The sequence below is a fragment of the Pleuronectes platessa genome, chromosome 1 (assembly GCF_947347685.1).
Source record: "Pleuronectes platessa chromosome 1, fPlePla1.1, whole genome shotgun sequence".
Lineage (NCBI taxonomy): Eukaryota > Metazoa > Chordata > Actinopteri > Pleuronectiformes > Pleuronectidae > Pleuronectes > Pleuronectes platessa.
The window spans coordinates 13,681,472-13,702,950 of NC_070626.1; the positions used below are offsets into that span (position 1 = coordinate 13,681,472).

General features: G+C 40.6%; 1 protein-coding gene across 1 annotated transcript in view; it reads left to right on the plus strand.

The window, feature by feature from the left end:
• Nucleotides 1-1,540: 1,540 nt before the first annotated feature.
• The window catches only part of nfatc3a (nuclear factor of activated T cells 3a), a 58,996-nt gene continuing 39,057 nt past the window's right edge, over nt 1,541-21,479 (plus strand). Inside the window, exons 1-2 of the mRNA XM_053420017.1 lie at nt 1,541-2,139; nt 18,667-19,849. Coding sequence (XP_053275992.1) covers nt 2,049-2,139; nt 18,667-19,849 — 1,274 coding nt within the window. The 5' untranslated portion in view covers nt 1,541-2,048. The remainder of the gene's footprint in view (nt 2,140-18,666; nt 19,850-21,479) is intronic.

The window sequence follows — 21,479 nt, forward strand, 5'->3', positions numbered from 1 at the left end:
TTGCTTACCCCATAAAGATTCACCTGAGAAAATTCATAAGTTGAATAAGGACACAGAGGTTCCGAGGGAGTGGAACAGCCCATATACACTGCACAGGAGGATTTATACTTTCACTCTGGCCTCGGATTTAACTTAAACTACTCATTCATGGAATTTAGACCATCAATGAAATAAAAAGCATTGCAGTATTGAGTCTGCAGTTTATCAAGAAGCAAATCCTCTCATGTAACATTGAAAAAGTGCTCATTATAAATACCGCTGTGAGGAGTAAACATAGCATTTGAACTGGTCATATAGATAAGTCACAACAATCAGCCATTATAAAGCCTTTGGTCAAACTAATGTTGTTTCATTGAATAAAAAAAATAAAATAATTCACATTCCAACCATGTGTATATAGCACTATACAAAAATACAATTGAGTGAGAAACTCACCAATTGCAGAATCAAGGATAATAGCAAAATCACAGCAGTATTTAAACCTTTAGCTCGGGGAACACAAAAAATAATTTACAGTGTTATTTAGGCTACACCATCATTGATCCAAACAGCGGTGTGTGGTCAGTCAAGATGTCTGTTCTTCTCTAACCATCCCGAGCCCCATTCACCGGCCTAAATTGGCTGATTAGAAATTAATGGGCCTCGGTGCGGACAGGCTGGAGGGATCTAAAGGTAAAAAGTGCATCGTGTCATTAATACTTACCAATCCCGGCTCGGATTGGAGTCATACAAAGAGGTGGGGGTGAGGCAGTTGGATGTAATCTAATGAGCGACCAATTAGACAAAGAAAAAGTGCTGTAATACCTGGATGCTGGAAGGACAAACAAAATAAAATACAGATGCTTACATTTTGGTTCTCAAAACAAGTAATAACACAATAATAAGACAAGCACCACTCTTGGTAAACATGTCCTTTTGCATATTAGTGACCTCTTGCACGTTACTTGAATTTGTATTTGTATAATATGACACTTTTCCATATACATGCCTCTAATTGTGATATTCACATACACATACCATTTTTGTCACATTTTATTTCATAATATTTTATAATGTGTCGTCAGTATAAATCCTTGTGCATCATCCTTTATTCATATGCCTCTGCAAATATTTCCTTTGTCTGTAAAATGTTTTTATTATGTACAAATTCTCAATTGTTTTATTTTGTCTAATTAAATTTTGTATTTCCTTTTCGATCACCTATTTTATACAGTCACGTTCTCTTGTCTACCTCATTGGGACGATCTGCTGCTGTTACAATTGAATTTGCAAGATTATTAAAGTTCATCTTAACATAATCATATGCACAATTTTAGAATAATGTTAAATGCTGTCTTAATGTTCCAACATATCTCTCTGGTCCAAAAAACAAATATACAACACGTTTGAAAGCAATACACCGCAGGCCCTTTATAAGGCTTTAATAAACTGTTTATGCACTGATGGGCTGTGTGTATGTTTGTGTGTGCGTGTGTGCGCGCGTGCGTGCCCTGTGTTGTGTCTGCTGACGTCACCGCTGGAACTGCCTTGTCACGCGGGGTTAGTAAAAGTTGGGATAGCAGCTCCCGAGAGAGAGAGAGAGAGTGAGAGAGAGAGAGAGAGAGAGAGAGAGAGAGAGGGGTGGAGAGAGAGTGAGAGATAGAGAGATAACGGGATAACTGCAGGGAGAATTCACTGGATTTTGATATCGCTTGATAAACTGCTGCACCGACACACAACCCTTCATGTTGTGGAGCAGCGAGAGAGACGGACACAGCCACAGCCAGTTTGACCGAAGTTGAAGGCAGCGTCTCGGCTGGGGAAGCTGCCGGAGGAAGCGGAGGCAGCCAGCTGGGTTCTCTGGGTTTAGTTGAGCGCACAGGCGGGAAATAAAAAAAGAAAGAAAAGAAGAACGAATATAAAACACGGGCTCGTCAACAGTTACGAAGTGACATGAGCAAGAGCTGAAGTCAGTCGGTAGATGTGGTGAGGTCCTCGGAGAGCGAACACTGCTCCAGCGGTCGACGGTCGAGTGGCGGGGGGGTGAAAACCCCGAGCTGTCAAACCCAATGACCACCGCGAACTGCCCCGGGACCGAGGAGCTGGACTTCCGACTGATCTTCGGGGAGGACGGGCAGCAGCAGCCGCTAGGCCCCGCAGGTCAGTGTGTTTCCATGCTGTCTGTACTGGTGGTAAACTTCACAAACAACGTGTTGTTAGCTAGTGCTGCCTGAAACTTGCCCGGCAGCTCTCGGCTCCATGCCAGCTCCCGGGCACTACGCGCTCGGTTGCAGAGGAACCGACATTTATCACAGTTTTCATTCGGGTTCATTTTGTTGCTGTTTCCGTTAAGACGAATTGAGACATTAAAAAAACATCACGCGTCTTTCCATTTCATGGTGGCGCCGCTCAAGTCCACAACAACACCGGCTGTCAGTTGCTCGACATGCTAGCGGTGTTAGCAGACGTGCTGCTTTTTGTCGCGTGCGAATCAAGTTTTTAAAACGTGTAAAACCCCAGTTGTGTGTGTGACGAGGAACCTGTCAGCGGTGTGTACCCGTGGCAGACTGCAGCACTGCCACACAGGCGCGTTGTTGACATGGTGTAAGTTCAGTTTGACCCAGGAAAGCAAGAGTTTGAATGTCACTTCATGCACATTTCGGCGAAGTGCCACATGCTAATGTTGTCAAAACTTTTACTATCTCACTGTTTACACAATAAGTCTGAGGTAGGACCAGCCATGTGGACTGTGTTATTTCACTGTAAACAGTCGATGCTGTAAGTAAATATTTATAACTGTCTACTGACATTTAAATAAATAATAAAACATTAATTTAATTAAGTTAAATTTGTGCGATAGACAGACTATTTCAGACTGGGGATAATAGACAACTGTAACAGAAGGGTCACAGAAAAACGATTAAAATAAACATATAAGAATAATAGTTTCTCAATAAGAGAGAACTATAGGCGGCCAATGTCTCTACAGCTGGGTTAGATATTAGTGGGGCTTGATATTTGTACCTATACAATGTTAATATAAGCGATAATTTTCCACAGCTATAATGACAACAAATTGTTTTATATTGTGTGCATGAATAGTTAATTACAGCCGGACTAGTTTAATTCAGGTTAAGAAATTCAAAATGATAGACAAGAATCTAAAGGGGAATAGGGAAATAAATTCTGTAATAATAACAGCACACAAAAAGTATTAAAATAAAGTGACGTATTAAAAATGAGTTTTCAGATTGTATTTTCAAATGAGAGGCGACTGGTTACATTGAGGTGAGATGGCCCACGCATTGTACCTTGGCAAGTCGTGTCCCTTCACAGGCCTCATATGTGGGAGTAAAAGTTCGGAACGTATCTCTGTCTTACGCAGTACAAGCTAATTTAAGCCTGTTAACGTGTTATCAATAGGTTAAGATAAAGCAAGACCTCTTTATAACTTTTTTGATTTCTAAAAATCAGTTTGTCATTGAAATTTTATTTGTTATATGTCACTAATGTCAGGGAAATAAAATGATAGAGATACGTATATAATCATCAGGTAATTTTAATTTAGCTTTCCCATGCAGTATTGAGGAATTTCTATCCGATTAATGAAATGGTGAGTTTGTCCGGAGCAGCTCCAGTAATTTTCATTTCATACCCAGGGCAGATGAAAGCAAAAGTTGAAATAGTTAGAGTAAATACTTGAAAACAGTCTTTATTCCAGTGGAACAATGATCTATTATGATAAACGAGTTGCCGTAGGTGCATGACGCTCTCATTTCTCTCTTACTCAGACTAAGCAATGCTTCAAGATAATTAATTTCAGATGAGCATGATTCCATTAGAGTGACAGTAGCAACAAAGTGAATAGAATTTATATATATATATATTGATATTGATGGGTCAGATATTTTGGATGAAGTTTGGGAAAAACTTTCAATTGTTGTTTTGTTATCGTGCAGAAAAAAATAAGCTGGTGTTGAGTAGAGATCATTTGGTGGTGATTTATCTGATGATGCAGATGCTGGAAAACAGTGAAATATGAACTTAGAAGCAGGCACTCGCTCAGCAGGGACTTCAGACGTATTCTGCATCAAGCGTCACAGTTATAGAAAAAAAGTCAGATTTCCATTGTGGTAACTAGATTCAATTGGTGAATCAAATGAAACCTATTGGAAGGGACTGAAGTGGCTGTTGAAATGATCAGTTATCTGATGTTTCTATAATGTATAATACATCCTTTGTTATTCCTGGGAATGAATAGCTGCTGACTTGTAGGTTTGGATTTGTCATTTCATTCAAATTTTGGTAAGAGTCTTATGACAATAAATATTATCCAAAAGCTGAGTGAGTTAAGGAAAAGGTCATGAGCTGGATTTAAACTCACAAAATAATGCATGTGTGGCATTTGCCTCGGTCTGCTCATCCATGCTAAGTTGAGCTCCTTCATTTGTTTCTGTCGTTGGGCCATAACGATTGGAACCAGTCATTTCTCTGGCTTTGTCCTTTTCATGAATCTTTGGCAAGGTATGTGAAGGTTTGGCTTGAGCTATCATAGATCAATTTTTCCTTTCATTAAAAAAGAAGTTTAATTTGGAGATGGGACGAGGGAAAAAAACTGCAGCTGGAATAAGCGTAGGAATAAAAGCACCACTGTGTAAGTGGTTTTAATCTGGTCCAGACTGTATGACTTGGCCCATAAGGGGGGTGCCTGTCCAAATTAATAACGGAGGTGTAATACAGACTCACACAGCCAGAGTAACAGGGAGGTGCACACTGCTGCATTGGTCTCCAACGCTGAAGGCAAAGGCTCAAGTCCAGACTTGTTTTTTGTAACAAACTCTTCTGTAAATATCTGACAGGTTTCTACATCACTGAGCGTCTTATTTGTACATGCTGCTTGAATTGGGCTGTGATTGTTGTCTTTTGACAAGTTTTCTATATTAACAAAAGTTATTATATTTTAGATAATGTTCTTGCCTTTCCAAATACAGTGCTCTTATGTAAGCAGGTGGCATCCTCCTTTACATCTTATTCTTTAATGGAGTTGAGTTGTGGAAGTTGGACTACTTACGATTAAATTCTCTGTAATGGTTTGGTACACAACAACACCCTGTCTCTTGTTTTTTTTTGTTCTTTTCTTTTTCCGTTTGTATCCCTGTGTGTCTTCATGTGTTTTCTTGCTATGAAACATTCACTTCTTCGAGGTAAATTAAGCCATTGTTTGATTCAGAGTCATTGGACATTGATTTCAGGGTTTTCCCCTCATTCCCTTCTGTGGATTAGATTACCTAGAAAATGAGATATTGTCATTCATATTTCACTGAAAACATTGCATGGCTAAACTCAATATTCAACCAAGGCTTTGTATATTAACTATACTGGCGAATCTTACATTAGTAATGATGCTTATTAAAAACCTCCTCTTGGAATCATTTTCTCTTAGAAAGGGGAATGACCTCATCAACTGTTTAGTTGGTTGTTTTCCTAAATCGAAACATGTGGTGTTAGTGTTTGCATTTACTTACACAGATTAGTGTCATGACACCTTACTCTACCAAACAGTTGGCAGACAATTTTGATTTGGTAAGGCCAGTTGATATTGATTGATGGCTTGGATTCGTGCTGTGGATGTGGCAGCTACTGAGTTATGTTCTGTAAAATACTGCTGATCATTTGATGATTCAAAAGTGTGAGACTTGCTTGAATCAGCCAAAAGATTAATATGTACTAGTATCCAATCATAAGAGGAGCAGTCAGACCTATTTGCATCTAAACTTGAGAAGGTAGTGGTGGGGAAATGTATTTTTTGCATTTTGGAACTGTTTTTTATTATTTATTTTTTTAACTTTACTGACATTGCATTGCACAGTAAAAAAAATGAATCCAAAGGGGGAAACGTATTCTATTTACAAACTCACAAAGCATCAATCTGTATTGTAACTGTGATGTCACCCCATCATTACATTCACTGATGAGGTCCCAACATCATTGTGTCCCATCAGTGATTGACAATGGTAATGAGCAACTCATCAGCCACGCAAACATTTATCCAAACACTGATTGTTGATTCCTGTTGGAAGCTTACTGGTACTTTCCGTATGAGAACAAGACTCTTCTTTGCCCTGATATGTTGCCTAAAGGCTTTTGGAATTCTTTGAGCTTAAGGCACTCTGCAAAATCACTTAGGTGCAGCACGTAAGCCTTTCTATGGCAGAAAGGCCTGAAGAAGACACAATGAAAGTCAACTGATTCTCATTCTGGCTATATGAGATATGCGGAGTAAAAGCAAAATGAGGCACACATTTTTTTATGCCTTTTGACCTTTGATCACAGACATTTTTGTCAAAAAATCAGTATAAATAATTGCTAGTTGCAACAATACTCTTTTCTCACTGTGCCCTGGTGGGGTCAGACGTTTAATGCAGATAACTCAAACACTATGCAGATTGTTTCCTGCATGATTTGAAAAATATTTACACAAAATTCGTGTGATGTGACCCTTGAAATGAACTCTTTTATTGGGGTTCATAATTCAAATCCTTTAGTGAAATCTAAAAAAGGTATAACCATCTAAGTGGAAAGTCTTTTTTGGACACTTGTCATTGTTTACAGTTGAATGTCAAGTTAAACATCCATAAAATATTCCCTGTGAGAAGAAAGGAGGAGATTCCACATGAAAAGCATCTACACACTTTCTTTTCAATTAATTGTTCTCGGATGATTGAGCTCAGTTGTCCTTCTTTTTTAATTTGTCCATATAAAAATGTTTTGTTGCTACCTGCCATAGATTTAGATAGGCAGGGAAATCAGTTGTTAAGATGTATATAAGTCGGGTTTTGAGTAACTGCAGCCCCAGCTAACCCAGCTAATTGTGAAACAAACAACTCTGAAAGTGGCAGTATATGTGTGTGTGTGTGTGTCCTCAAACTTGCTTTCATATATAGTATCAAACAGGGTAAGCCTAGTCGCACATACTAATTATAGAACATATTTCCCTTCAATGTTTTGAGTCTAGTTTTATAAGCGAAAATAACATCATCTTACAGTGTGTTACAACTTGTGAGTGCTTGATGTACCATTTACCCCCTTTGTAGTACAGTGTATTTTGTGTCACAGTGTCTATTGTTAAGTGGCTGTGTGAGTGGTAGAAATAGGTATTGGTGAGTATAGGGCTATGCAGGTCACGAGCAGTGGCCTCATTGGACTTTAGAGGTGGTTTGAGGCAGGAGGGGGGCAGAAGTGCCCTTTATGGGTGGCAGAGTAGTAGATCCATAGTGGAGGTTGCTGGCTCTCTGCCCAGACATGCCATGTGGGGTTCAGATGGCAGGGTGGAATAAAAGGAGAGGGGAGCGCACCGCTCTCTAGCAGCTGGTGAGGGAAACGGGAACAACATTTAGTTTCACCTATTCACCTTATGAAGACGTTTCATTTTTCTTCATATCCCATATACTTTGACTTTTTTGTAACTCCCATATTAAAAGAAGTTTTTTGTGACTACAGCAGTGAGCATTGTAGACCAGCCGACAGGACGGTGGAGGCTTCTTTCCTCTCTCGCTGCTTTCTCAGGATATGAAAGAGACCACCAGTGACATCAGAAAGACTGATGTAGGCTAATGAAATCTCCAGATGCCAGCAGTCACCACAACCACTAAGTTCCTTGTCAGGTTTGGTTTGTCCTGCTAAGTTACCTGCATCTTTGTCCTGCTTAAATATGAGGATATCTCAAGGCACATTTTGTTTCTATTATAATGAAGTGATTAAACCGAGAGCTGCTTGGTGGAGAAAGCCATTTTGCCCTTGTCCCTGTGTTGTCATTGCTCTGGTTATTCGAAGCAAGAGCGCCATCCTCTCAGTCCTTGTCGTGGGAAAGACTGAAAGAATGAAATTACATCGCTCTCATGCTGGACTATTTTGAGCTCCCAAAGAGAGTGGCAGAGGGCAGACGGCAGGTTCTAGTGATTCGTCGGTACTTAGGGCAGGAGAATCCCTCTAGCCCCAGCACGTCTGCAGCCTCTGACTTTGTACTGCAGAAGCACTTTCACGATCATAACGAGGAGCGCAGTGGAAGAATGCTGTGTGCCACATCGCCAGGTGAGTGTGTTGGCACTCCCAGACTCAAGCCAGGTGTGTTTTCAGTGCACATGTGTGTGTGTGTGTGTATGTTTCTCTAGACTTAAAGGTTGAGGGATGGGAGCAGCATCTTAGAAGATAGCTGTTGTTGGAGTTAATGCTGTTTTTACATTCTGTCCAAAATAATATCTGTCACTACAATGACAGCAGAAGATATATTTTTTTTCCTTTTTACAATGCACACGGGGACAGTTGGATAAAAGAGATGTCCAGATTTAGGTTGAACTGTATGAACAACATTAAATATTGTTGATAGTTTTTAGCAATTGACTTAAACTGTCCAGTTGGCCTTGGTATTACTTTTCTTTTCTTCTTATATATTTTTGTCGATGAGTCTTGATATGTATAAGCAGTATTACCATAACAAACTTAACAACAAATTCCAAAACGGACATAAAGGAAATAAATGAAACGATTAAAACAAAGCTTTGGTTAATTTTAGGGAAAATGACTTTATAGTGCTTGACAGTCAGACAAGCAAGTTTCTGGACGTTAACTTTTAGTTTCAGATGAACGGATGTATGTGTGAGAAACTTGTGCACCTACAAGACGTGATGTTTCTATGAAAATGTGCCAAAGGTCAGACAGTCATGCATGAGGTCCACATGTGGGGGCAAGATCACCATGTGGGTGCCCCTTAACCTTACTGAACTGAAGGGGTCCCAGCCCCTACTGTGATGAATGAGACGTTTGTTTCCCGGGGCGAGGCATGAGTAACTATGTGTGGCATCTGTCTAGTTTAAATTTAGTGTAACTGAAGCTACCGCTGGCTGCGCTGTATCAACATGTCAGAGGCTGCATTACACCCGAGAGAAAGCTGTCGAACTCCTGCATCTAGTTCCACTTTTTTGTTTTCTTCTTGTTTCTGTGGTCCCATTTTTACTACGTGGCGCAGCTTGCTATAAGGGGATTAGGCTGGTTTGAATCCCGCTTTATTTTAGGCCACCCGTCAAAGCTATTGTTCAGTCCGACTAATGCTCGGTCCCCGTGCAGTTTTTCTTGTCCCACTCCCTCCAGAGATCGGTTGCTATATTCTTGAATGAGTTACGGAGAAGCAGTGATTGTAGCAGAGACCTGTATTGGAGGTGAACAATGATAGTATTTAGATGGGATGAACAGAAAGTGTTGAATTTAAGTTAACAACAAGGAACACTTCACTAGTCACCACTTTCAATAGGGAGATGGTACACACTTCCATTGGGGCCCATGTGGTTGAGTGGACCTTACTACCCGGGTCATAGTTGGAATGTAGACCATGTGGACTTTGACAGCTGGGCAAAAAAGGAAATTACACACTTATTGTGGACAGAGGATTTAACCTATACCATAACCATGCTCATCACTTCTTGCACATATTTCTCAGAAGAGAAGAGCATGAATTGTGTGTGTAAGGTTAAGATACTTGTAGTCATCTTGTTAAACATGTGTAGACTTGTAGAGCTGTAAAAAATACATCAGGGGAGAGTTTCAGACTTTAGGCGTCATTTCTTTTTACCTTACATACACTTCACCACTGTCTTCTGGTGAGTAAATTAGTTTTTTGCCTTTATTTTTTCCCTGCAATTTTCTTGTGTTGGTCTGATTAAAAACATGATAAAGACTAACAAGACTGTTATTAGGTTCTCCCCTAAGCAGAGGAGACAGAACCAGATTTTTTTTATATCCCCTCACTGTCTCCGTCTCTTCTATCCCACTACCTCAAGAAACAGTTGTGCTTGTAGAATTGTGTAGATAATCTGCGTGAAAGATGAGTTAAGGTGATGAGGTGATGTATGCATTTCTAACCAGCATTACGTTTTTGATACAACATACATCATAGCATAATTATCAGTCATACCAGATTTGGCGGTTGGATATGAGTCCTAAACAATTCATTCCTATTTTTTGTACAGACTATCAAGACTGCTTTACTGAACTGCCAGATTCATGAAGTTCCGCGGAACATTCAGAGTGACGGCAAATTTTACGTAAATCTGTGAACAAGCCAAGTTATTCCTTCTAGGCTAATGGACTCTGACTACACTAACAATGGATATGAAATGACAGCATAATTTACAGATGTAAGCTATTTAATAAAAGCCAAAGACTACAGTGCATTAAAGGGATAGTTCACAGAAGAATTCAAATTCACTCATGATCTACTTACCACTATGCCGATGGAGGGGGGGAGGGGTGAAGTGTTTGAGTCCACACAACACTTTTGGAGTCTCATGGGTAATTTTCATTATTCTGTGAACTATCCCTTTAAGTTGCTCACTCCAACTCACCTGAGGTCCAGGTTCACAGCCGCCTGTACCTGTCACAGAGATCTTTACCTAGTCCTAGAGCACAGCAACTGATGATTTGAATCCATATGAATTTGGTGGGTACACATTTATTGACACAGTTTGTTTTGTCTTCTGACTTTACTGAGTATTCTCTCTCTCTCTCTCTCTCTCTCTCTCTCTCTCTCTCTCTCTCCTCTCTCTCTCTCTCTCTCTCTCTCTTTCCGAGCTGGCTTTTTCAGGCACATGCACAGTCACCCCTGACAGATTGTTTAAATGTCACCCCTGCTAGCAGTCGCCTCTGATGTTATCTGCTCTGGGTTATTACTGGCCGTCATGCCGTTTGTGTTCGCTTTGGAGGCCAATCTTCTAATGCATTGCAGCTCTACAATACACAATATACATTAATCGTCTGGTAAATTGTGTGCTTACATGCACATAAGAGACCACGATATTGGGAAAAGCCAAGTTAAGGGAGGAAGTTGCAGCATGCAGATGCGGCCACTAATTGTAAGATATATCAATACACGTGAAAATGCAATTAGCGACCATTTTATCATTTGGGCTTTAATCTTGTTATTCAAAACTGAACTTCACAAGAAGCCACATTTTTATTTTATTTTCACACAAATAATTTGAGGGATTGTGGATTGAGCTATGACACGTGTTACCCGAGCAACAATACTGTGTCTGAACATATCTTCTGTACATTGACACAAGATTAAAGCTGCTGTTGGTGGTCATTTTATGCTGCGTAATTTTTTTAACACTATACTGCTGTTTATTGTTAATGGTTGCTATTCAAATTTGTGTACACGTTTTTTTTGATAAATGTCAGTAAAATACATATTGTTTTTTATTATGATTGAAATATAGATATTAATCTTACCTGAAATCTCTCCAATTTTTGTAAAGATCCTAAAGGCAATTAGTGATGTGTTTGAAAGGGATCATTGTGCATCGGTGTGTATTTAGCTCAGGTGGTTACTTGGCACTGTATGTTCAGCCCATAATGTTATCTCGGCATGAGATTGTTAATTAGGAGCTTAATTTAGCTGCTGGCATATGTTAAGTTTGACTTAGGCTGCCATTGTTAAGCCTCTGCTGGCTGGTGAAACTGCTGTGACGGCACAGGAAGGCTTCTTGATGTATCCCTAACATAACATTACAGGATAAGACACTAACAAGGCTCTGCAGATGCCAGATTAAACCAAGAGCCAAACTTCAGGATTTTAGTATATTTGCTGTGTATTGCAGGACTCGAGATATTTCTAGCCTGACCTATTCTTGCTGACATTTGTATTTTGTTTTCCCTCACTCTCACTGTGTTTTATGTGTGCATATAACCACCTCCACATACAGGAATCACCAGTCTGGCACAAACCCAGTGAGCAAGGTCTAGAGCCACAGGTGTAGGCCAACCCTTTACAATGTATGTGTGCATGTCACAAGCACTGTGTTTAGAAATGTAGGCATCCAGCAAGGCACAGATGTCTTGTAAAACCCATGGGGGGAGGATTTAAATTTGCTAATTTGAGCTCTGCTGGGAATAGCTGCAAATATACATAATAGCCCAAAAATATATGTTTTCTTTTGAAAAAGGATTTGAAATACCTGTTTGATCGGAAATAACTTAATTGCACTCTTCATCAATGCCATGATAAAACTTGGTTTTCACTCAGTTCATTAATTCAGAGAGGACCAACACTTTTCACTATCTAGTGATGCAACAATGTGGTTTTTACTTTACCAAAAACAATTAACCTTGGCATTCTTAGCACTGGTGTCCAATTCATAATCTGTAATGGCAGATCCCATGAGTTGAAGAAAAGGGAGGATTTGGTGCATCTTTAAGTGAGTAAACATGATTACATACAACAGGTAAATTCGCACTAATTGAAAAAGAAGCTTATCTTCTTTGAAAGGATGACGCACAGTCCATGAAACATAAAATAGTTTCTTTAATTTGTTTAAACCTTTAGCTTTTTCACCTGTTTAACAGAGTGCAGAATAGAAAAATAGCAGCTTAACTTTTTTTTAAATATGTTAAATTGATTATTTATCCGAGTAATATGCCAATCATCCCACGAGGTTTACAGTATATGGGGTTTTGGCACAGTGTTGCTGTGATCTGTTGGTCAGTAGTTCTTTAGCAGAGCTGAAAGAGGAGACTGGGCTGAACACAAAGCCTTCTGTAGGGGATGTAAGCAGAGCCTGTTCCAATCAACTTGCTTGCCCACCACAAAGGTAACCTGGGTTTAGGTTACCATCTTGCCTCAGCACCACATGGTGTTGGGGCAAGTGGGTAACATTAGACATTAATATGAATTAAGGTGCACATACATACACATACACGCAAACACATGCGTGAACATTGTCACACACAAAGGCTCACTCCCATATACCCACACGGCATGAGCAAAAAGACAGATAAATAGGCACTGCAACAGGCACACAGGAACATAAACAAATTCATTTACCGCCCACAGTTTTACATTCCTACTCACGGACATACTGTATTCAAACAATGAGAGGTAGATAGAAAGATTGTGTGTGCAACAGTAGGACCCTGTCATCCTCTGTGGAAGAGAACAATTCTTCCCTCCCTCAATAATAAACTAGGCTTTCTCAGAAGGTGTGGCCTGTGTGTCAGACTCGGTCACAGGACCCTGACGAACTTTGTGTGCATTGAGAGTACGAGGACGGAGGAACACAGTGTATGTGGATTATCCCTCAAGGGAGAATCCCCAGGCTGTGTGACGGTCAGCCAGAAGCCTGTCAAGCTTTGTGTCGAGGAGCCAAAGTGAATGCCACCATCATCAGTGGGCCAGGCTGTCCCTGTGGTTTCCTTTAGAATACACTGGTGCTTATTGTGTCACCAACATCCAACCATCCGCATTTTACCCAAACATCTCCCAGCGAGGTGGAGCTATTATTAGCTTAGGTACAGCAAAGCCTCTTAGAGATCTTTATTTAACCGGATTGGCTGTCTGATGTATGGACACTTAAGGAGTGTCTGAGGCACTTGACTGTCAGAAACAGTGCAGGGGATTTGCAACCGAGGCCATTGATAAAACATACCTCTCCTCTCCTCTCCTCTCCTCTTCCCTGCATCCTTTCCTAAGATGATTGTTGTTTGGCTCTGACAGGGGGGTTTCCCACCACCGACCCCTTTCCCCACACTGGAGGGTTTTAGGTGGCAGGCTAATCTTATCTCAGGGCAAGGAGAGGGGCTGTTGGCCAGGTAACCTGGTTGTCCCCTGTCTGACCCTCATCTATGCAAGACTGCCACTTAACTCTCACCATCATGTGCTATAATGGGTAAAACAAAGTAAAAAAGTATAAACAAAGTAAAATAACCATATCAGGACCTTTATAACACACAGTCACAATCCATGATAGTGGTTGAGTATCGTTCACACTTGACCTGATCACAGTATTGGTACCTTGGATTCATTACAGGAACCCAAAGGTAGCTTTTATCAGTGTTTTTGGTTTCATACTGAGGTTTGCAGACATACTAAACCATCTCACATATTATTTTAACATACTAATCACATGTTGGTGAGGATTTTTGGATGTAACCAGTGGGTAACTTTTCGCTGATGCAAAAAATGCTAAGCAAATATCATCTACGTTCCCTCTGATAGAAATCGGTTAATGAATAGTTGCCTATCAAAGTTGGTGTGTGGTTTAATAATGAGGTGAGAAATGCAAGAATGTGTCCCATACAAATTCACCTCCAAATAACAATTTCACTGGTTTACAGGAGATGCTTTATTTCTATACTATGGACATTTTGAGCTATTATCACAATGCTGTGTGCACATTGTCAGTTGAATGATGGCAAACAAACAGATCCAACCCTGAAATGGCATTTACATTGAGTCAACAAAAATTTAGAAAACAACCGAAGCAGTTTTGCACACAGAAATGTAAGTAAACAAGAAACCCGTCTATTGAGTTATACAATAGAAAATAAATTAAGTAATACTTAATTTATTTTCTGCATTTGAATTTGAATAATGCTGCCATCGACTTTATAAAATAATAAACTGTTTTACTTTCAACTCTATTACTGCTTGTATTATTGTGCACACAAGATCACCTGGCTGGGCCTCTTTCTGAATATTATACTTTAATATCTGTCCTCTCTTGGTGTGTATGGCAAAAACAACTAGTCATGCAGACACGTGAGGAGAGATGGAGGCAGTTGGTCTCAACTCCTGTTGTTGATTTTAGGTAAATTTAAACAAAAAAAATTTGTTTTACCCTAAATCGTTTTTTGTTTTTTTTACTTAATAGAGGAAGAAGGAAAGACTTGGATTTGCTGTTTCATCTTCAGACCATTTTGCAATGACACACATGTTTTTACTATATCACAGATTATGTTTCTGTTCTCTGTGAGCATGGTAGTGTTGTCAGTCCATAGGACATGGGTGATGTTTGTGTATATCTCCCTCACTTAGTTGTTAGTTTATGTGTGTCAGTCTTAGTTTCCTTTTCACTATTTCTCTCTTCCTCTCCTCTCTTTATGTTTTTCTATTTCCTAATTAGGTGAGTGAGCAGAAACATAATATTTTCTTATCTTCACAGCCTCTCTCTCTTCCTCTCGACTCTGTTGTCCTTCTCTTGCTCCCTGTCAGTCAGTCAAATGCTGTCGTCAGAGGATCCACCGCTGAGTCTTGTGACAGGCAGGCAGGGCCAGTGCAAAGCCAAACAGCTATAAATAAAGAACCCGCTGCTACTGCCTCTGTTGCTGCTGTAGGATAGAGAGGGAGGGCAGAAACATATCCCCAAACCCCCTCTTTTTTATAAACTTCATCAACACTTGTCTCAATGACTAAATTGACAATGCTGTGATATTAGTTTTGGCTATTATTTCATGCAGGTGCAAGCAAACTATTCAGTTATTACAAGATTATGGCCTATTTATATTGGTTTGATAAAAAAACAAAGACAGTCATTTTAAATGTTTCTAAATGTTTGAAATATTAAATATTTACACAGTTTGCAATGTAACAAAAGTGTCTCTTATTTTCAGGCAGGTCAGTGCATTTAAGGAATAAAGAGAAGTGTTGTGTAAGGATTTCACAACTTTATCCTTCGCTTTTAGCTAAGCTAGATGTTTTATGACTGTCATTAACCGTTATATTTGCTTCGGGCATTTTGCTATTTTATTAAGGATATTAATAATTTTATTGATTCTTGTTTCACCTTTCACAGTCAATTGGAAGTTGTTTTTCTCATAACTAAATAGGCCAAAGATTGCACATTACAGGATGGATGGTGTTACATGATGTTTGCAGGTTTTTACTGTTTACGTTATTTATTATTTACAGTGGATTATGTCTGGGTCTGACTCCCTCCATGGTCCAGTGGCCTGGGGCCAGTAAACGCTTATGTAGGCATGACTGACCAGTCGCTGGTCAATCCCAATATATCCCTGATGTGGTATGTGGAAGGTTATTTTAATCTGCTTATTATAGTGTTTAGATCACAAACGCAACTGTCATTGAGGATGTCATGTCATTGCAGTCTTACATTAGCCATATTATGAGACACTTCACTAAAGTTCTTTTGGCTAGCTAGTCATGTTGCCAGCTGCGGTTGAGCATGAACATACAATCGTTCTTTCCACCAGTAACCATAGTTGTTGTGTGGCACTCAGCTGTTTTTATAATCCATTGTGAGATTTGTTTTCAGTAAGAAAACACAGCTACAATGTCAGGTCAGCACTATAAACAGGCATCTTATAAACTGCTAATGTGTTTGTGCAAGCAACCGTATTGAGCTAAAACTAACTTTTACTGTAGATTACTGTATAATGTCATCAGCTGTTGGATTTTTAGCAGGCATTTTTTGCACAAATCTCCCAAGTATAGATGAAATGCATTATAAGGTTTAGTTGTGTGTTTAAACTTTATTCAAATAACACAATCTGCAGCTTATACAAGCAACAGGACTTGAAGGACCATTACTGGCATCATATGATGGTGTTGTTGGCTACTTCCTAATCAGAGTCCCTGAGAGGGTGCGTTCGATTTATTGTTCCCATTCTTTGAATGATGTTTTCGATAATTTGTGGACAGCCTGACTATTCAAGACTTTGTTTGCATTAGGGAATGACAAATGATAAAACAACAAAAACAAGAATGATAGTGATGGTGGCATCCTTGCAATGTACTGTACTGTAATCTTTGATGATGTAGTGTTGATCTTTGAAGCTGTGTAGAGAATCTCCTGCTGCTCTGACCATGTGTGAAAGGCAAACTGCGGGTAAACTTTGTAGCCAATTCTCTAGATTTTACCCGCAGGTCATGACTGAAAACAGCTTAATGTTTTCTGTTGTCGCGTCATTGTAGAGCTGCATGCAATGCTCTTCTACTGACTCTCTCTCTCTCTCTCTCTCTCTCTCTCTCTCTCTCTCTCTCTCTCTCTCTCTCTCTCTCTCTCTCTCTCTCTCTCTCTCTCTCTCTCTCTACCTTTTTGTCTTTTTGTCCCTCCCTCTCTCCATCGGCAGCACCAGGAGAAATCTCACCATGTCCGTGGGCCATTAAAACATCCATACATTTTTTACCAACCCTACCTTGTATTAGAATCATCTGTAGATGTTCACAGTCCCGCAAGGAGCATGCAGCTCTCAGCAGGCAGTCAGTCATACACTGTTGTGCATGAGAGTGAACAGGGGTGCTGTCGTGCATAACATGAGATTGAGGTTGAAATATAGGGCCCCTGTAATTACCAAACTATCAAATTGTTTTTCATATTTTGGCTGCCAGTAAAACATAATGGCTATAAATAAGTGGGCCAGTGGGGGAAATGTTTATACTGGACACTGTAGGGTGTGTTGTGTGTTTTTCTCTACAAAAGTTAATTATGAGTTCTGAATTGTGGCCTTTGCCAGTCCTAAATCTACATTCATGTGCAGATATATTTGGACATGTGAAATAGAATTTTCACATCTGAAAACATAGGAGGTGTGTGTGTGTATGTGTGGGGTATTCCCAATGGGAGCAGCAGAGCATATCCAGTGGAAGTTTATCAATAACCTCTAACAGAGTAGTGCCAGTGCGGACAATGAGCTTTTGTCTGTTTGTTTGTGTGTGGTTGTGTGTGTTTATGTGTGTACATGCTGCCTGAGCCAGATGACCTTTGGTATAAATAGCCTGCCGGCGCTAGCTGTGATGACAGCTGACAGCATGCACCATTGTGTGAATTTGTTTCCTGAGTAGTGCTGTTCATTGGTTATCCCTCTTGGAACAATGCCTGTATGACTGCCTGCTACCCAGCAACACTCTAATTTCCTGAAACTGGGCTCAGTAGTGTAAGTGTAAACTCAGGGCAGAACCGCACCAGGGTCTGTCACCAAATCATTTTTGCAGCGGCTCAGGTTTAGTCCTGTTGTAGTGCAGTACCAGTTGAAAGCTCGACGGAAGTAGGATATAACTTGTAGAAGGAATGCTGTATAATCAGATGAACCTCAGTAATTATCATTTATATATTTTTCTCTTGCCCATTTAAGGGTTAATTGGCTAGTCGGAGAGTCAAGACCACTTCTCTGAACTGCATGAGCAAACGCAACACCTCAAAAATGCTTTTGGCCTATAATCATTGTTTCATTTTGGCTCTATTGTACTGGAGTGAAGAAACAATAACAATATTAAAAAGTGTATTATGACAAAAATATTCTTCACGTCTTAAAAAGTATATTTATGTGTTTTTCCTTACAGGTAGAAGTTGTTCCTCTTTTAAAGTCTGAGGTTACCAACCAGACTCACACTGCCAATGTAGTCGGGCTCTGTGATTTGGAAAATTACATAATTTTATGGTCAAGGATTTTTATTATACATGTGTTTAGATTGGGATTGAAGTAATAATCAGGGCTCATACTTAGGTCAGTATGGAGTGATGGACACCAAGCCTACTTTGTCAGACTGGGTATCTGTCTTCTAGGACAATGTTCACTTTAAGGATATTCAAATGTTTTCATGCTGATGATTTCAGTTCTCCTTTCTCTCTGCCATTTTTTCTGTGTCGTGCAGGTGAAACCCTATGTTTGTTCGTATATTTTTTCAATACCATAATAAGAAAATCCATGGATTGACAAACAGTAATTTTTATACCATGGTGGTATGCTGTGAATCCACAATATTCCTGCCACCCTAATCATACCCTATTGTTGTTTATCAGGATTAATTATTCAGAGTGAAACATAAGGAAAAAAATATAGTAACTGAAAATATTCTTCAAATTGCTGTGTCTTGATATTTCATTCATTTTCTTCCCCCAGATCTCGAGCCTGATGACAACACATCATTCTACATCTTAAATGTGGGCCAGCCCCAGGCTATGGTCACTAACCACCAGTCTATTGGCCTGCCTCGTCATGGTATGCAGTCTCACTCCCAGGTCATCAACACTTCCCCACGCCTTCAGTCACACAAATCAGGATTGGATCATTCAGGCTACCAGGGACAAGACTCCAAATATGGCTCCTCCCCTCTTCTGCCCTCTGCTCCTATGGAGGCACCAAAGGCCTTTGAATGTCCCAGTATCCAAATCACCTCCATCTCCCCTAGCTGCCAGCAGGAGATAGGTCCCAATGGAGAGGATCTGAGGGCCAATGGCCCAGATGGGGACTATCACGGGGACAGACCTCTATCCAGAGACCACCTGTATTTGCGGCTGGACCAGTCATACCGGGACTCCTCACTCAGTCCTAGCCCATGCAGCAGTCTCTCTTCTAGGAGCTGGTTCTCTGATGCCTCCTCATGTGAATCATTCTCACACGTCTATGATGATGTTGACTCAGAGCTAAATGAAGCAGCTGCCCGGTTTACCCTGGGCTCCCCACTTACTTCCCCAGGCTGTGCCTCCCCTCAAACCGGCGGTGGAGTTCTGGAGGAGCAGCCCCATTGGCAGCACCAGCACCCTGCCTTTGTGCACCACTCCCACTCCATCAGCCTGTCACCGCGACAGTCACCCTGCCACTCGCCACGCACCAGTGTCACTGATGAAAATTGGCTCAGCCCGCGGCCACCTTCCAGGCCATCTTCCCGTCCCACCTCACCCTGTGGGAAGAGGCGTCACTCTAGTGCAGACATCTGCTATCCAGTCTCATTGTCTCCACATCACTCACCCACACCCACGCCAGGACCTTCACCCAGGGGCAGCGTTACAGAAGACACCTGGGTTGGCAGTCCTTCTCTGGGCATGTCGCCCTTCCAGTGCTGCCCATCAGAGGCAGACATCCCATCTAAGACAAGGAAGACCTCACAGGATAGAACAACTATGCAGTCTGGGAAAGGGGAGCTGGGGCTAGATGACCAAGGAAATATGTCGCCTAATCTAGACTCTCCCTCAGACGAGGCCTTGCACAGCCTGAAGAAAGACGGGCCTGGGGAACAATTCCTCTCAGTGCCCTCCCACTTCTCATGGAATAAACCCAAGCCTGGTCACACACCTATATTCAGGTAAATTAGCTGATGTTGAGAAGAATATGCAAGAAAGAAATTCAAGATTGATTTTACTCCCATACTGTCCAAATTTAGCTTAATCTCACAGATGCAGTTTTATAATCCAGTTGCTATCCATTTGTTCTGTTCACTTTCTACAGTTGCAACTGCAGTATTATTTAGAAAGAAATCTCTGATCCTAAAACTTGAAGGGGTTTTTAATTTAGAGGCTAAAACCGAAGGTGACAGAAGGTGAAGGCAATTACGACCTCTTTATCAGTTGTTTGTGAATTATTAATACTTCTTATAATGCTTGGCAAGACACCACATGTCAAGCTTGAAAACAATAAGTGGGTCAAGGCTAAACAATAGACCTCCGTGGTGAATGTTTTTTTATTGAGTGTTGTGAGCTGTCATAAAGATTGAAAATCCTTTTTGATCTAGAAGTCAATTGTAAACATTGTATGGCAGTAAATTGGTATCAAATAGCACCGTAGATTATAATAGGCTTGTTGATGGATCTCTGTAGATCAATGTTCAGTAACAGTGAACTTTGAGCCTTGTATCAGCAGTATAAATCTGACCGACAGAGTATAATTCATTTAGTAGAATGTGAAGGGAATCACGCAGATCAACACCCACACCGATTCCCTCCAACACACAGGCACAATATCCACATTAAAGAGTAATGGGCGCAAATGGAAACTCATGATGGAGTTTTTTTTTAGGACAGCAGTGTGCTTTCTGTTCTCCAGTGTGTGCAGCAGATGAAGACATGGCCCTGTTTTGCATTCACTGGCCCCAATTTCTTTAAACCAGCGATGGGCACATATGGTAACTTAGGGGTGAACACATGCACACACACATACACACACAGAGACCCATAGACATAACACAAACGCTCGCTCACATAGACCTAACATTTTGCAGACAATGACAGAGTCAACTTTGATGAGTCACCGTTTGATCTCTACATCTTTGCCCTTGTAAGTAACATTTCCACCATGAGCCTCTGACAGAATAATGTCTAACAGAATACATATTTTTTTTAATTGCTGTTTACTCTAATGTTGACCGACAAGTATTTCCTTAGAGCTATCACTACTAGATGTATTGCACTGTTGCTCAGCATGCCATTAAATTAGAACTAGATTAAATGTTTTCATTATCATGGCACACAATTAGGTGGTGTAAGCTCCTGTCTGTTTCTTGAGACAGAAGGTTGTTGAGTTGCCTATGCACATGCATATATGTGTGAGTGGTGTTTTGAACAGATGGACCAGGTGGAATGGGTGGGATAGGGTTAGAGTGGGTGGGATTAAAAAATGGTGGGGTGACAAGAGTCTGCTCATGTTTTACCCCCTGAGCTTTCTATAATGAGATATTCATGGCACTAATTTCAGTTGGTTGCCAAAAGCCAGTATGGGGATGTGATTGGACTTTAGGCCCCTACACTATGGCTTAGACATTTGAGAATGGTTATGCTATGTCAGTACATAGGCTGCCGCTCCTGCTCTGCTCCGTCACAAAGCTCATATTTCCTCTGTCCTCCTCTACTCCTGTTACCATAGCAGCCATGCAAACCCACACTTCCTGGGTGGTTATGTCATGGATGCTGGGAGGAAAACATGAGGGTTAGGATGCATCT